At 33.8% G+C, this 17,397-nt stretch overlaps 1 protein-coding gene across 5 annotated transcripts in view; it reads left to right on the forward strand.

Moving 5' to 3' along the window:
* Positions 1–17,397, forward strand: part of LOC138805114 (zinc finger E-box-binding homeobox 1) — a 158,270-nt gene that overhangs the window by 98,751 nt on the left and 42,122 nt on the right. For all 5 annotated transcript variants that reach the window (XM_069989698.1, XM_069989701.1, XM_069989702.1 and 2 more), the window contains exon 2: positions 12,836–13,036. In XM_069989698.1, the coding sequence (XP_069845799.1) occupies positions 12,836–13,036 (201 nt within the window). The remainder of the gene's footprint in view (positions 1–12,835; positions 13,037–17,397) is intronic.

Below are 17,397 nucleotides of genomic sequence, written 5' to 3' on the forward strand. Positions count from 1 at the left end.
GGCTTTGTAGCTCAGGACTGGTTCTCTTATCACTTGAGCCATGCTTCTAACAGGTCATTTTGCTGGTTAATTGATGATAGAGTCTCAATAACTTTTCTGTTGGGTCTGTCTTCAAATCACAAACCTCGGGAGCTCAGCCTCTTTAGTAGCTAGGCTTACAGGCATGTGTCACTGGCATAAACTCAACACATTTTTCACAGCACTTAATCCTTTATTGGCATGTTATCAAAATACTTCAAACTTGAGCACTTAAACATAAAAATGTGTTCACTTAAATGCAAAAATGAAAACATGATGGAAACGGACATTATTGCAGAAATCTAGAATACACAAAGGTAGAACAAGAGCTAGGAGAATTCAAAAAGAGCCAAACTGTGACCAGTGGTAGAGTACTTGCCTACCTAGCATGAAGTTTTGAGATTTTACTACAAAAAAAGGAAAGCATCCTCCAAGTAATTATGTTCTAATTTAGTTATTAATTCAACAAGTATTTTACATGTATATTCTGTTTCACTAAGGACTACTTGGAGTGAACAAAACAATATCTTTATCCTCACATTTTAGTTAGGAGTGAAGCAGGTAAAATCATGGCCTTTCAAATATGTTTATGTCCTAATCTCTAGAACCTGTGAAAATGATATACTACCTAATAGAGAATCTCAAATTATATGAATTATTATTACTAATCCAGTAGGACCAGTATGATTGATTGTTCTTAAAATTGGAAGCTAGGAGACTGAGAGAGGCCATTGTCAAAAAGTGATATGAGAGTGTCAACTGGCTATTTCTGACTTTGAAGATAGACAAGGGCCCCATGCCAGGGAAGGTGGGTAGCCCCTAGAAATTGGAAAAGGCAGGAAACTGGAAGGGATAAAGTGAACTAAAAAGACGCAATTGGCAGAGATGTGCTCTCCAATGTAGTTTAGCCCCTTGAGATTTATATTGAATTCAAGAGCTACAGAATAATATATAAAACTGCTTTACTTTAAGCCTATTAAGAATATGACAATTTGTTACAGCAGGAGCAGAGATCTAATATATAGAGATACTAATGTTGGCAAAAGATAATAAATAACTAAATAAGATAATTCTACCTTGTAAGTAACTAAACAAGGTAATTCCAGATTGTGGCGGCTTGCTCTACAGGAAAAAGGGAATGGTACTAGAGAGTAAAGGGTGGAACATGTTAGATTTAGGGGGCATGGAATTGTTCTTTGAGGTGATAATGTGGGAATGGAAACACAAGGAGAAAAAAGAAACAAGCTAGACAAAGAGGAAGCCTAATACAGGACTAAGAATGATGAAAGTCTTGGCACTTACCAAAAACAGAAAGGTCCTTATAAGATGTACGATTGTGGAGAAGATGAGAACACAAACATGTGCAGCCTTGCAGGTAATAGTAAAATAGGGAAGAGCCACTGCAAAGTTTGAAGGAGAGTGACACATTGTACTGTAAGTTTGAAAAGATCACACTGGCTTCTATGTAGTAAGTGGAGACAGGGTCTCCAATGACGTGGATGTTGCAGTAACTCACAGGAGGTAAGCTAATTTGAATTGGAGATAGTGAAGAATAACTGGGCTGTTGAAGATTGCTACAAAGTGAGCAAGAATTTGGCCCTATAGAAGAGTAAAAAGGACAAGACAGAAGCCTGGAAGTGCAGAGCTTCTGGGGAGCAGTATATGAAGGTAATGAGCTAACAGACACCATAATATGTATAATGTACAGATGCCATGCATAGGAGTTTGGAACTTACAACATATGCAATGGAAAGCTACCAGAAGTTTTAAATCAAGGAAATAAAGTAAGTCCTGAATTGAGATTTGTAATTATATATGTTCTTCATTCTCACTCTGATGGGAGGATAAGTAATAAAGATATTTTAAATATTATTGTCCTGGATTCTGACTTCAGAAAGATTTGATTAAACCCTTCTTGATGATGTGTTTAACAATTCATCAGTAACTTTTTGATGTTTTGTACCCTTCTTTCTTTTGTGAGCTGTTTATTCTGCTTGTCTTGAAACAGTACCGTATCCTGGTTTAGAGCATGGTCTCCAGAGCTGTCTGGTCTACATTGAAATCCTGGACCCAGTACTAACTAGGCTGCCTTTGACAAATTATGCAACTACTATAAACTGTCAGTTCTCTTATCTAGAAGATGAGGATAATAATTCTTAATATGACTTCTTTAAGGATTTTGCTGTGCATATAACTCACTGAATATTTAACGAAGGGCTTTGTGAGTCAGTTAGAAAAGGGACATTGATTGGTTTAACTTTTCCTTTTTACCAGTAGTATAAATCTGATAGGACACAATTTCTAAAGATTATTTTAATACCCTTTAGTACCTTTCTGCTATTCGTTACATGTACTAAATTTGCTACTCACATAATATTTTTCCAAGAATTTCTACTTCTTTTATGACTATGTCTACTTACTTTCTAAAATAAAAGGAATAAAACCTTTGTGGTTTTTTTCACATGATCTTCAAGTTTGTTGGGTGTTTATTTTCTGATGTAGTGTGTCCAGTGATGGTAACAGCTCCCAATCCTTCTTAGATAAGTCAGGTAAAACAAAATATCTGAAATTTTTCAGGACTACAATTCATTTAAATTTCTAGCAATCTATGTCAAATAAAAAATGAAACAAAATATTCAGAATTGGTTTTTTTGTACATTAACAAGATATAAAAGATTTGAAGGGCTGGGAAGGTGGCTCAGTGGTAGAGTGCTTGCCTTGCATGCATGAGGCCCTGGGTTCAATTCCTCAGCACCACATATGCAGAAGAAAAAAAAAGCCAGAAGTGGCGCTGTGGCTCAAGTGGTAGAGCGCTAGCCTTGAGCTGAAGAGCTGAGGGACAGTGCCCAGGCCCAGAGTTCAGGCCCCATGACCGGACCCCCCCCCCAAAAAAAAAGATTTGAAATGGTTATGAATGCCTACTTATTTTCCACATTACTAGTAATTTAATATCTAATTATATTACTACATTTTTACTATAATATTTAACATGTTGCTCATATTTTGTAAATATGCATATGTCTTATAGTCAGAGACTGTACTTACTATATGTCTTTATTCTGTCACCTTCTAGAACACGTAATTCAGAAGAAGTAAATTACTTAATATTGACAACTCACAAGTTTGTATGTTGTGTTGTTTAGACAATTTCAACAAAACAACTCTAGTCACCTATAAAAAGTTTTTAATGCTTCATTAAGAAATACATTTTAATTTTGGTTTATCAGTATGAGCCGCCGCCTTCTGTATCTATCCAGTAGTACAGCAGAGAGAAAAGATAGTCTTTACAAGATAAGACTAAGTTACCTTGTGTAGAAATTTGGTCCTTGCGAGAGATTCTAAAAAAAAGGCTCTCTAGCTTGGGATCATTCCGTCTGAGAATAGAGTATGCTACTGTCATTCCCATGAAAACAAACAGTGATCAGTGTTCAAAGTACATCCTTGGGGCTCATGACCTTTTTACTTTTCCTTCAACAACTTTAAGTTACATGAACTGTTTTGCTAGTTTAAAGATACCTGAGAGAACTAATGAAATTAGTGATACTAGAACTTCATTCTCTTTCTTTTTTAATTGTGAAAATACTGTACAGAGGGGTTACAATTACATGGGCAAGATAATGAGTACATTTCTTATCAAACATTGTTGCCTCCTCCTTTGTTTCCCCTTCCCATCCTTTCCCTTCCCATCCCACCAACCCCTCACCCCTGACAAAGTTGTAAAGTTCATTTTTTGACATTTGGACTTGCACATCTCATTGTTGCAATGGGTCCACCTGTATCCCTATTTAAACGATTTGGAGGGGAAGGGAAAAAACATTCTCTTTTTTTATCTTATTTTTTACACCCAGTTCAGCTGCTTACCAATGAGTCTTAAAATTGGTTATAGAAAACTTGCTTTCTTAGGATAGGTAACAAAATGTTTACCTTTTTATGAGAAAAACAGAATCATGCCAACTCCTATGGTAGAATCTGTTTTAAACATTGTTTTTGTGGCTGGGGGTAATGTGATTATTGCTGTAACCTGTTTGGGGGGTTTTAGTTGCCCTTGATACTAGAAAACATCTCTCCCAAAGGCATTCCTCACAGGCATTGGTGTGGTACAGGGCAGCACAGTAGGAAGGAGAAGTCACTTGCTCTTGGTCTTTTTTTGTAAGTTTTATGGAACTTCAAGCTGTATGTAGCCATGAATAGAAAAGATACTCAGGTAAAAAAAACTTGATGCCAGTTTTGACTCCTCTTAATAAAAATGGAGAAGACTGTGAATGACTGACTATAAGTTGGATTGTAGATCTGGAAGTTTTCTGTTGGACATCCAAGTGTAAGTGTGAAGTAGACATTTGGTATGAGTTGGAGATTTATAGAAGTTTGGGCTTAGAGATAAAGGTAGGATAGAGGTTATAAGACAGATTGAGACCCAGGAGATAGAGGAAAGAAATGGAAACCAAGCTATCAGTGAGGTAAAAGGAAAACAATTAATAGTCAAGAGAAGAGATTATGCTAATAAAAACTTAATAAAAATGCTGTGTTTCTTCATATAGAAACTTCATGTTTTCTTTAAATAGTTCTTTTTCCTTCATATGTTAACTTTTATGTGGCCATTATTAATAGAATTTCACTTACATCATTTTATTTTTATTGTTAGTATATATGCTTTTCTGTTATATTTCATACTTTACCACATTTCCTGATTGATAGTTTTTAGTTACTTTTCAGTTTGCAAAAAATGTTATGCTATCTTCAAATAATTTTGTTTACTCTTTCCTAATATACTTCCTCTATTGTTCTTTTTAAAAAATTGACTTGTTTCTTTAGAATATTGGTAATAATAATGATAATACAGATTTTATACTTAGTATCTCCCATATATAAATATTTGTCATGATATTGGTTTCAATTTTGTTTTTATGAAAATGTGTTTGTCAGCAAAGAATGGTAATATTTTTCAAATGTTTTTTGGTGTCTGTAGAATTATTGTCTCTTCTTGAATTATATAAATATAGTAAAGATATATTTTCAAATGCTAAATGTTTTCTTAGTTCTTCTATGAATTAATTGGTTTGACTCTTAACAATTTTGCATCACTCATAAGTAAGACTGAGTTCCATGTGAGTTTGTACATGTGAGCATGTATATGTAAGTACTGTTTCTCAGAGTTCAGTTAAATTTCATACTGACTCTATAGAAAGTCACCTCCCCCCTTTGACCCACCTCTTCCCTTATATTTCTCAATTTTGTGGTATATATACATACCAGTGAATTCTTGCCTACATACCTCCCCACTTCTCCTCCTTGATTCTTCTATCTATCTCCCCTTGGCCCTCCCCTCCCCTTTTGTAAGTTCTATTTCCCCGTACTTATTTCCTTGGGCTTTGACTTAAGTCTTTTTGAAGACTTATACTGTTTAGGCTCTCCATGGAGTCTATTATACCTTAATTATTTCATCTGTAACCCTTTGCTTACCACCCAGTGTGTTTATTTATAATTTAATAGGAATATTCTAGCTACCATAAATGAGGGAAACCATACAACCTATGTTGTATGGCTTATTTCACTTATATAATTTTTCCCAAGTCTTTCCATTTTCTTACAAATGGTACAATATCACTCTTTCTGATGGAAGCATATAATTCCACTGTGTATATATACCACATTTTCTTGTATCTGAGTTGATCCCATATCTTGGCTATGGTAAACACTGCTGCAATAAACCTGGTTGTGCTGCTAGCTTTAGTGTGGCTTTGTTTGTTATTTTTGGATAAATGTCCAGGAGTGGAATTGCTGGGTCATAGGGAAGCTCTATGTTTAGTGTTTTGAGGAACCTCAATACTGCTTTGGAGAGTGGTTGAACAAGCCTTCCGGGTAATAGAGTTCTCTTTTGGCTACATCCATGCCATCATTTGTTTATAGTGTGATTGCTGTTTTCTCTTTAAAAAGAAGCACAACTATCTATTGTTGGAAGATCTGAAGGAAGTCATCTAGAAAAACATCTGATGGCTGGCTATTTGATAACTTTCCTAAGCTTTTTCTATATGTGTACCTGTGCTCTGTCTCATAAATTTATAAGTACTAAAATAACTAATATTTTATAATTTACTGGAAATAACTATCACCAGCATTTTCAAGCTTACTTGTTTATATTAGTGAAAAATACTCATTTACAAAGTGTCTTAAATTCCCTTATAGTCTTAGCTACTTTTAGCACCATTTGCATTTTCTTTGTTGCTTGTTGCTTTTATGTGCGTGGTGCTGAAGCTGGAGCCCAGGGCCTCACTCATGCTAGGCAAGTGCTCTGGCACTCAGATCCATCTTCATTTTAATACTTAACAATTGTACTTACGAGTTTTCCTTCACAATCAAATAGATGTATGGTTCATCTAGTTTATTGTTTTGGGTTTAAAGACTGGGCTGTTAGACTGACTTATTCATTGTATGGCCTTTATGTTTTGATTAAATAATGCTTCACTTTATTTTTTATTCTGACTTCACACTTTCACACTTCCCTTGATTTTTGTCATAATACACATATATATTCTATAAGTAAAATTTCATAAAATTAAAATATTTTTATAAAGATGTATCAACCTATGATGGAAATACTAGTTATTAATAAATCAGTGTGAATTATTTTTAGTACAAATACTTTCCTTACGTGAAAAATAGTCCTTTTTATTGGGACTGAATTTAGTTTACTCTGTTGAGGATTGGGCTCTCTGTTTCATCTACCTGTTTGTGAGTTGAACTTGTATGAGCTGAAATTATCTTACTGAGTAGAAGTTTGGGGAAGACAGAAAAAGAAGTAATGATAAGGGGATTGATGTCTCTTGTTAGAGGCATATACATGAGAAGAGCTGTGGAAGATGGAAGAAAGGTAGAATAAGTACAGAGAAAGAGCCAGCCACCAGTGGCTCCTGCCTATTATGTTTCCTACTCAAAAGAGATTGAGATCTGAATATTGCAATTTGAACCAAACAAGTAGGAAAGTCCATGGGACTCTTATCTTCAATTAACTACCAGAAAACCAGAAGTGATGCTATGGCTCAAAGGAATAGAGTTCTAACCTTGAGCAGAAAAAGTTCAGGCCCTGAGTTCAAGCCCCAAGAGTGAGAAAGAACAAAACAAAACAAAACAAAACCTACAGAGAAAGTACTAAAAACGAATCTTGTGAATTCTTATTAATTTCTGTGTAGTGAAAGGGAAATGAGAGCTAGTATTCTGAGATGCCAAGGCTTTTCCTGCCTTTGCCTATTAGTTTTCATTCTATTAATAGCATATATGTGACAATAGTAAAAATCAGTAAACCTTTGCAGCAATAAAGTCCATAATGATTACTTTTATTGGACTTAATTTTTAATGGAATTTTGAAAATATAAAAATATTCTATGACTTTAATATATATCCTTGACTGAGAAAGATGTTATCTAGATAGGTGTATTTTTAATTAACTTCTCTCAAAATTTGCTGAAATATTATTATTTACTAAAACCTAGTGTGAGCTGAATATGTTGACATATACCGGTGATCCCTGCTACTAAGGATCAGAAATTAGGAAGATCACAGTGTAATTAAGCCAGGCTAGACAAAACGTTAATAAAACTACCTGAAAACAAAGCCAGAGTTGGTTATTCATGTCTTTAATCCTTGCTGCTTTGCAGACAAAGGTAGGAAGATTGCAGCTTGAGACCAGCCTAGGCAGCACTAGTATAATACCCTCCCTGAGAAACAAACTAAAACTCAAGAAGGACTGACTTAACCATCATGGCTCAAGTGGCAAAGCACTGGAAGCCCTGAGTTCAGTCCCTAATACCATTATATTTTTTCATTAATTCTTGGAGCATTCTAAATCCATTCTGATGCCTGTTTTCAAGGACTTAAGAGATGTATATATTGTTTTATTACTGATTCATTACATTAAATATATGTATTATGATAACATGCACTGCGTTATACAGTAAAATATAGGTTATCAGATATATATACTTACAGTTGGTATTGAATGTGGTACTTATAGACAACATAAGCTGCTTTTCTTACAATAATGCTATATGCAGAGCTTTACAATAACCCAGTGAGTTTCCTTCTGTGTGCTTATTTACCTTGTCTAGTTGGGTGCAGTTTTGTTTTCCTAGATTATCAGTAATACAATGCTTTGTTTCTTTTTCATTATTTATTTTTAAGTAATTGTACAAAGGAGTTGCCATTCAACAAATTGATTCATAAATACAGTGTACCTTGATCAATGTCACTCTTTTCATCATTCTCCCCCACCTCTCCCAACCCCACCCCTTTCCTCGATTTTATTAATTTTGTAGAATATGCATTGAATTTTATGACTGCATTCTCCCCCGTTCTCTTCTCTTCATTTGCTTACCCTTCTCCTGTTGATCCCCACCCACTGCTTTCACATACCCATTTCCTAGTGTCTATTTTGTTGGACTGTGATTTGGTCTTTCTAAGGAATTACACCATTTCAGTTCTTTATTGAGAAAAAGATGCAAGACCCTAGTTTGACAAATAATTCCAGGCCTACTATGTGAAAACAAATATATGAGAGACTCTCTTAAGAATTACAAACACACGCAGAAAAGGCCAAAAGCTATGTACATATGACCATATAAGCGAAATAAACCCCAAGATAGGGACACAAATATGTTTTTTTCTTTCTTACTATTGTTTCTAAGGTAACTATAATGTACCATGTGATTTTTTTTTATTTCTTTGTATGTTCCTCCCCCACAGTATAACCCCTGTTTTCACTGTATTTGATTATTTGATGTTGGTGCCCTGCATCTTATATATACAGTTCTCTAATTCGGGAAGGGGTGGGGGATGCTTAAATAAGGATACAAGTTGACCCATTGTAGCAATGAGATTTACAAGACACTATGTTGGGGAGGTAGGGAAGAAAGGGATGATAGGGGAAAAACAAAGGAGGGGGTAACTGCTCCATAAGAAATGGACTCATTACCTTGCTCATGTAACTGTAACCCCTCTGTACAGTATCCTTACAATAAAAAATATGTTTAATAAAAAGAAAAAAAGAAATCAAAGTGTCATTGTAACATCTGGTGATAACAAGAAAATGTTTCCATATTCTATTTGAAGTCATGCTATGTATTGTAACTCACATTTAAAGATTTGAAAGATTCTAATTGTCTTATATTATCTTAAATTATCTTTGCTTTTATATTTACTGTTTTAACTAAAGTTCAGAATTAGAATGATTACCTGTGCTGGCTAAGACTATACTGCTGTTGGAGTGAAAAATAGGTACAAAAGTTTTTTGAAGGGAGGGTAAATCTAGTGTTCTGTGTCACAGTAGCGAAACTGTAGACTAACAATACTTCAAAATATCTATATGAAAGGAATTAAAGGCTTTCAACACAGAAAATTCTATACAGAAGTGATGTGAGAATATAGAAATACTGATTGTTCTGATGGAATCATTTCACATTGTATACATATATTCTTATTCATTAAATAGATATGTTGAATTCTTATACTACTATACCCTTTAAATATGAATATTATACCAATTAATCATAAAATGGATTTACTGCTCTCCAGACAAACTATTTTAGTCATAGAAAAAAATAAAATAGAGTATGGAAATAGATAAATAAGAAATTGAGATAACCGACATGTTTGTTAGCTACAGAATTCATCCAGGACTTGCATTACTCCATGCTTTTGTTGGTGATGCTTTTTAAAATCAACTCCAAAGATAGACAAGCAAAAGGATTGATCCAGAAGCACAGAGAAGCTGCTTGTTGTCTCAGTTACAATAATCAATATGAACAATTTTTACTTTTCTCTTAATTAAGTGACTAAAGCAAAAGACAGTAAAATAATTATTGGTCTTCTTACTTTTAGTAAATAAATCTATTGCATTTAAAAAATCTTGCCCCTTTTGTGCCATATGTCAAAACATGCTCTGGAACATTCACAAGCTAACTATAAAATGTTGGTGGTCTCTGTGTTTTTCATGATTAGCTATCCCCCCACTTTACAGTGGCAGCATATACTAGGGCATTGGAAGGTGTTTTGCAAGAGTTCTAGAAAGTGACAGATGGTCTTTAAGATCACTCTGAACTACAATGACTCAATCCGGACAATTACCCTGAAGCAGGGTTAAAAAAAACCCAGTGAAAATAATATGCATGCAAGCATATACACATATATATGTGTGTATATATATATATAATTGAGGGAAATTTTTCAACTTTAAATTACTCTAGATGTAAATTTATTAAATATAAGCTGTGGCCAATTCAAGATACCAAAGTAGTACTGGTGCTTTCCATCATAAAACAGTAGGAATTTCAAGTGTGCACTTATGTAGTCTCATCATATCCAGGCAACAGTGAGAACTTTTCAGTGAGCCTAACTTCTACATGGAATCCAGAGCTTACTGGAGTTGAGCATTCACCTCTGGTCAAAACTAGCCACATTTTTATTTAAGTTTATGATATGTAAATGCCAACTTCAAATGCCATCTAGTAGGTTACCAATAAGGTTAACATAAAAAATGAAAGTTAATAGCAGTGTGTATCATTTGCCAATATGAGTCCTCATGCAAAGTCTGTGTGCATACACACATGATACACTCATTTGCATCTTAGTATCTGTTAAGGGCCTATAAGGAAACCCCTGGAGTCAGCTGTGCACCAGCTTTTGAAAATTACTTTCCATATTCTCATACACAGTTCACTTTGCTTAGGCATTGTTTGCTTGAAGTACAAGGAATTTCCCCATGTTTCCATCTCAGTCTTTATTAAAGGGAATTTTTTTCTTTATTATATGGAGATATTGAATAGATTTTCCCAGGTAATGTCTGAAAAAAAATTTTTTAAATATGATTGGGGAAAGTTTAACAATATCTATGGAAGAAGTTTTCCCATTGAGGCAACAATTCCACTCCTACCAATCTGTCTAATCAACGTATTTAAAGGATGACTATAGACATATTTGCAGAAAATAGTTTTATTACATAACTGTTAACGCCTACTACTAAAAACTAAAAACTAAACTAAATTCTATGAATAGGTGATTGGTCAAATTAAATTTGTACAGGGAATGATGTCCAATCCGTCCTCCAGAGTAAAGAAAATTTCTTATAAACTGATAAAAAATTTCCAAGATATATTTTAAAGTGGCCAAAGCAAAGTGGCGAAAAGGTATAATGTGATACTATATGCGTTTTTAAGTATATACACTTATCTATGTGCAATATAAGATTTATATAAAATGTGAACTTTGTATTACAATTAAATAGTATGAGATGTGATAATGATTAGTATCATGCCTGCCTAGTACATTGAGCAATATGTTTTGCTATTTTTTAACTTGATAAAATAGTTGAGGAAGAAAAACTATGGAAGCTTTTACTTATTTTTCATATTTGATAATTATCTGAAAATTTTACAATAAGCATATTATTTCACAAATAAGAGATAAAGCCATTTATTTTGGGGAAGAGAGGTGCATTCATACTGCAAAATGACATTTTTCCCTACTTAAGACATTGAAGAATTCCTAATATGTGCTCAGCAGTAACTCATCTAATCTTTCATTGTTTTTGCGGGGAGGATCCTTCCTATGATAGATAAAAGCAAAATTTTAAAGGTTTCCATTATTTCTCACATTTATATATAACATATATATATATTTATATATATATATATATATATACTCACTTTGAAATTATATTGCTTTCTTCATGTTTTAGGGTGTATATGTATCAAAGTAAAGGTTACATGTGCATATCAATCATTTAGGCAATTATTTTCTTTCAAGAATTGACAATTTAAGGAAGCAAGGCAAAGAATAACTGGAAATAATTAGTGCTTAATTACCTAGTAAAGCAAAGCTTCTTTATTAGCAAATAAGAATCACTAATCAAATCATTGAAACATTCCCATGACCATACGCCATTTAGTGAGATATCTCTTTAGAATTATTATTCTGAGGATTCTTAAGGAATTTCTTATGCTAGATTATAAAAATATTATATAAAATATTATAAAATTATAAAATTTTATATCCTCAATTATTTTCATGTGTTTTATGAATTACATTATATCCTTATGATGCCTATGTTAAATTGCATTAAAATTAATTTTAAAATTATGGGAAAGTTGCCTGTTTGAAAACTTTGGAATTATTTTTTCTGGATATAGTCTGTGTAACCTAGAACTTTGACTAAATTGGTTGATTCTTTCTGAAGTCATTGTGGGATTTATATCTAATGTATGGGGCTAATCCTTATGATTTTGATGATAGATCATCTTGCAAGGAAAGCTTATCTTTTTTCTTAAGCTGTAATGCTTTAAGTATTTGAAGCATCAGTTGTACAAAGCAGTGTGGTATACAATAAGTTTAATATTATTGGGGAAGATGTTTAACATAGTTTCAGAGTAAGAAGATGGAACCCATTGGATTTCAGGGACTCCTAACTGTATCATTTTGGATAAATTACCCCATCTCTCTTCCTTGATGTACATATCCATGTAAAATACAGGTATACACAATAGTAGTAGAACTATACTTTCAGGGGTATTTTAAAGGTATAAGAATTAAACAAGTGTTTATAAAGTATTTTTACATATAGTAAGTGTTGAATAAATATGGCTACTGTTATTTTGGTTATCTAGTAAGTGATAACACTTGTATTGCCAAATAAGTTAATTACATATTAATGATTTAAAAGAAAACTTAAGATTGTACTACAATCTTAAGTGTTACTTGTAAGTTTTATTTACTAAAATACAAAAATTAATTTTATAGTAGTTTGATTATTTATTTCTTGTTTGTATTACAGTTACAAATTATAATACTGTGGTAGAAACAAATTCAGACTCAGATGATGAAGACAAACTCCACATTGTGGAAGAAGAAAGTATTACTGATGCAGGTGATTGTGAAGGTGGGGTGCCCGAAGATGACCTGCCCACAGACCAGACAGTGTTACCAGGAAGCAGTGAGCGAGAAGGGAGTGCTAAGAATTGCTGGGAAGATGATGGTAAGTTTAATTTTTACATTCTAGTCTTGTAATTCTTTAAAATTTATTAACTGAGAAGATAAATTTGATGAAAGATTTGAAATGAACAGTAAACTTACATGTATATTTATCAATATTTGGTATCCTGTTTTCTTATAAGAAAGTAGATTATAAAGCAGAATAATAAAGTTTCTTTGACTATATAGTGCCCAAAATATATTAAATTGTATTGTTTTTCTAACCATAATCAAGCTTCACATTTTCCATATGTTGTTAGTATAACTGAATCTACCTTTAATTTCATATTGTGAACTGCACAGTAAAGTAATAGTATTTTGGCTTAGCAAAAATTAATTCAGTGTGCCATACTCTCAGACACAGAAAACCATGAAAGTGTTTTAGTGTTTGTAAGCCTTTCTAAATATCAGAATCTTCTAAGTGATGTGGTGTTTTTACTTTTTATTAAAGAATTTTCACTTTCACTCACGGAAATGTTTTAGCCTACCATGCTAAAATTCAAGCCCCAGTGTAGTTTTTTAAAATGTGTGTTGGGGACAGATACCATGAACTAGAGAAGTTGTGTATTTCTTTTTTTTTAATTATAAAGATACTGTACAGAGGGGTTTCAGTTACGTGAGTAGGGTAATGTCCTATTGAGCATTGTTACCCCCTTTGATTTTCCCCCACCATCACTTCCCTTTCCACCTTCCAAACTCCTCCCTCCCTTCCCCTCCCCCCCCCCTCCCACATTGTAAAGTTTGTTTTCAGAAGTTGTATATTTCTAACAAGGGCATCAGCAAAAGCACATGAGAAGTCAAATCCAAAGTTGGTCACAATAAAGCTATTCCAGCAAGAGTCAAATTCAAGGAAGACATCTATACAGGGTATCAAACTTAGGTTAGAAAACTTGGGGATAGATAAAAGTATATAAGTCAGAGAATCTAGATAATAATAAATGGAAATTTAGATAAAAGTCTGAATAATAAGCACGATAGAAGTTAAGATTTCTATAATATTCTAGATCTTAGAGTTTAATAAGCAACTTTTGAAAAATGTAAACAACCCCCTTCCATTCTGTACATTTGTTCATTTAGTAGGCTCTTCTTAAATAAGACTTATTAAATACTTAAAGTTTAGTGGAAAATAAAGATAAGTAAGTTACAAATACAGTTTTGTGTGGATGCAAATTTAAAGTTGTGAGAGAACATTACTCAGAGAATCCTTAGAAGAATTTATGAGTAAACAGAGATGATCTTGATACATCATGAACTGATAGGGATTGGGAAGGTGGCATAGTGGTAGAGTGCCTACCTAGCATGCGTGAAGCTCTGGGTTCAGCTCCTCATTACCACATAAACAGAAAAAGCACTCTGGCTCAGGTGATAGAGTGCTAGCTTTGAGCAAAAGAAAGAGAAGGAGGGGGAGGGAGAGGAGAATAAGAGCTGATAGAAGTTACTGGAGCACCATACTTCAAACTAGGAGGCGTCAAAACAATAGTCATAGAAAACGTAATTAAAGAAGTAAACAAGGGAAAGTGTATGAAGTACTTTGTTTACTAAGTTAAGGAATTTGAACTTCATCCTAGAAGTTACAAGGAGAGCTTGACCGATAGGAAACAATAATAAATCCGCAACAACACAGAAAAAAAAAAACTTTAGAAGTCTTCAATGAAGATGCTGCAATAATTTGGGCAGTGCTTAGAGTTTTGAACCAAAGCCGTTTCTCTTGGGATGAAAATTGAACTGTGTGTGTGTGTGTGTGTGTGTGTGTGTGTGTGTGTGTGTGTGTGTGTGTGTGTGTGTGTGTGTGTGTGTGTGTGTGTGTGTGTGTGTGTGTGTAAATACAGAAGGTAGACTACGTAAGAATCAGTTAATTCTATGAGATGGTAACAGAGGGACAGTGGCATGACTCCTAGGTTTCTAAAAAGTAAAACCTAGAGAATTTGCTTATTTATTATGAGAGCTAGCTAATGCTGGAGCTGTTAACCTGTTAAGTGTTAATATTCAGCACAAAAAGGAATCCTTTCTATATTTCTTATCTGTGGCCCAAATTGATAAATTCATGTGATTATTCCTAAGTCTTAAAAGGTAAGTAAGCAATGATAAAGAAATTGACTCGCATGAAAGGAGAAAGATTAAAAATCAATGAAGAGGTTCTGTTTTTGAAAATAGGTTGGGATACATTATTTGCACCTGATCTCCCATTGTAAACAACTAATATGCTAAATTTAACTTAAAATTTTTATCACAGTTTAAAAGAGACAAGTAGATAACAAAGCATTAAAATGTCAAACCCTAACAAGTAGAGAAATCCATAGAAGACTATTTGCTTCCAAAGATTTGGTTAATGAGGATTATAGATAATGTGTTTTTCAGGTCTCTGACAGCAAGCAAAGCCTAGAATCACCAAAGCATTTAATAGTAGATCTTTCCTGTAGTATGAATTCCATCTTGACTATAAGAATGAACTAAAGCAAACCCTCTGCTGTCCTTTCATCTTCCAAAGGCAGCGAGCAAAGTTGTTTCAGCTACATAATGGGAAACTGGAAGATTATCTCTCTGAGCAGTAACAACCACAAGCTGTCTTCGTCCCCCAATCCACATTCTACATACCTGACAAACTCAAGTTGTATTTGAGTTTAAAGTAAAACTGCTACACACAACCACAGGCACTAATAAGAACTAAACAAAATCATTTTAATAAAATAATTTAGCAAGTAGAATGTAAAAAAAGAAGCAGAAATTCTGCCATAAAAACTTTTAGCTATGCCGCTGGGAAGGTGGCTCAGTTGTAGAGTGCTTGCATGAGGCCGTGGGTTCAATTCCTCAGCACCACATAAGCAGAAAAAGCCGGAAGTGGGGCTGAGGCTCAAGTGGTAGAGCACTGGTCTACAACTGAAGAGCTGGGGGCAGTGCCCAGGCCCAGAGTTCAGGCCCTACAACCGGCAAAAAAAAAACAAAAACAACTTTTAGCTACTAAAATTATGTGATTATGATTTTTTTTAAAAAGCTTGTCATGTTTAAAGAAAAAAGTTGAAATTAGCTGCCATGATAGAATAAACTATAATCAAGAAAAAGCACCTAATATAATTCTTAAAAATGAAAATATGGAATAATAGGAATTCAAATTTCGATAAATACTAAACAGTGAACTAGAAGGTAAAAAAAAATTACCCAAAGTGGAACTTATGTTGACCTTGTTATTACCAATGTATTGTATCTAGTTCCTTCTTATTATTTTATTTCATTTTCCTTTTTCCATTGGTTTATCCCTGGTAATCACTGTCTTTTATTCTGCTACCCTGCGTCTTTTATATACATTATCTGACTTGGAAAAGGGAAAGGAATAACAAAATGCTGAAAGAAGGTGAAAGGATGACCCACTGAACAACTATTCACAAGACACTATGTTGGAAATGAACTTCACAACTTCGAGAAGGGGAAGAGTAAGGAAGGGAAGGGATAGTGGGAGAAAAACAAAGGAGGGGGTAACAATGTTTGACAAGAAATGTACTCATTACCTTACTCATGTAACTGTAACCCCTCTGTATAGCATCATTACCATAAAATAAATAAATTTTAAAAGAATAAAAAATATGAAAACCAGGTTAAGAGAAATGGAAATAAGGTATATGTCCTAATTCTAAATAAGGAATGGGGATGCCATAATATCTGAAGAAATAATGATTGATTTTTTTCAGAATTAATGAATTACATACAAAATTACAAACTCAAGAAACACAACAAATCTCAAGAGGAGTAAATAGGAGAGAGAGTTATATGAACAAATGACCAAATATTAGCTTACAGTACTTGTTCTCTGAGAGCATTAATTTTTGCAATTACACACAAAACTAGCTTTACGATGTGAGCCCTGAAGTCTTGTCAAGATGCTAGCACTCTAGTGTAGTGCAGAGAAAAAAACTATAAGCAAAAGAAGAATAGAGTGGTCAGTGATGTTCTGCAGTAGATACAAGCACATGAAACAATGTTCACACATCAGTAACATAATATAAATCAAGTAATGAAGTATTATTAACTTAAAATAATACCAACTTTTGATTTGCTTTGTGGAAAATGGAGTATGATTTGTCAATGTTCCCACATATTTATATTAATTTTATTAGATGTTGTGGCTTATTTGGGAGCCAGTGGCTCCCAAATGTAATCCTAGCTATTAAGGAGGCTGATATCTGAGTATTGCGGTTCATAGCTAGCCAGGACAGGAAACCCCCCCCCAAAAAAAGCTGGAAGCGGAGGTATAGCTTAAGTGATAGAGCACTACTAGCCTTCAGCAAGAAAGCTCAGGGACAGTGCCCAGGCCCTGAGTTCAAGCCCCAGGACTGTCATCCACCCACACAAAAAAGAGATTGTGGTTCAGCC

This window comes from Dipodomys merriami, unplaced genomic scaffold (genome assembly GCF_024711535.1).
Source record: "Dipodomys merriami isolate MVZ:Mamm:240054 unplaced genomic scaffold, mDipMer1.0.p SCAF_387, whole genome shotgun sequence".
Taxonomy (NCBI): domain Eukaryota; kingdom Metazoa; phylum Chordata; class Mammalia; order Rodentia; family Heteromyidae; genus Dipodomys; species Dipodomys merriami.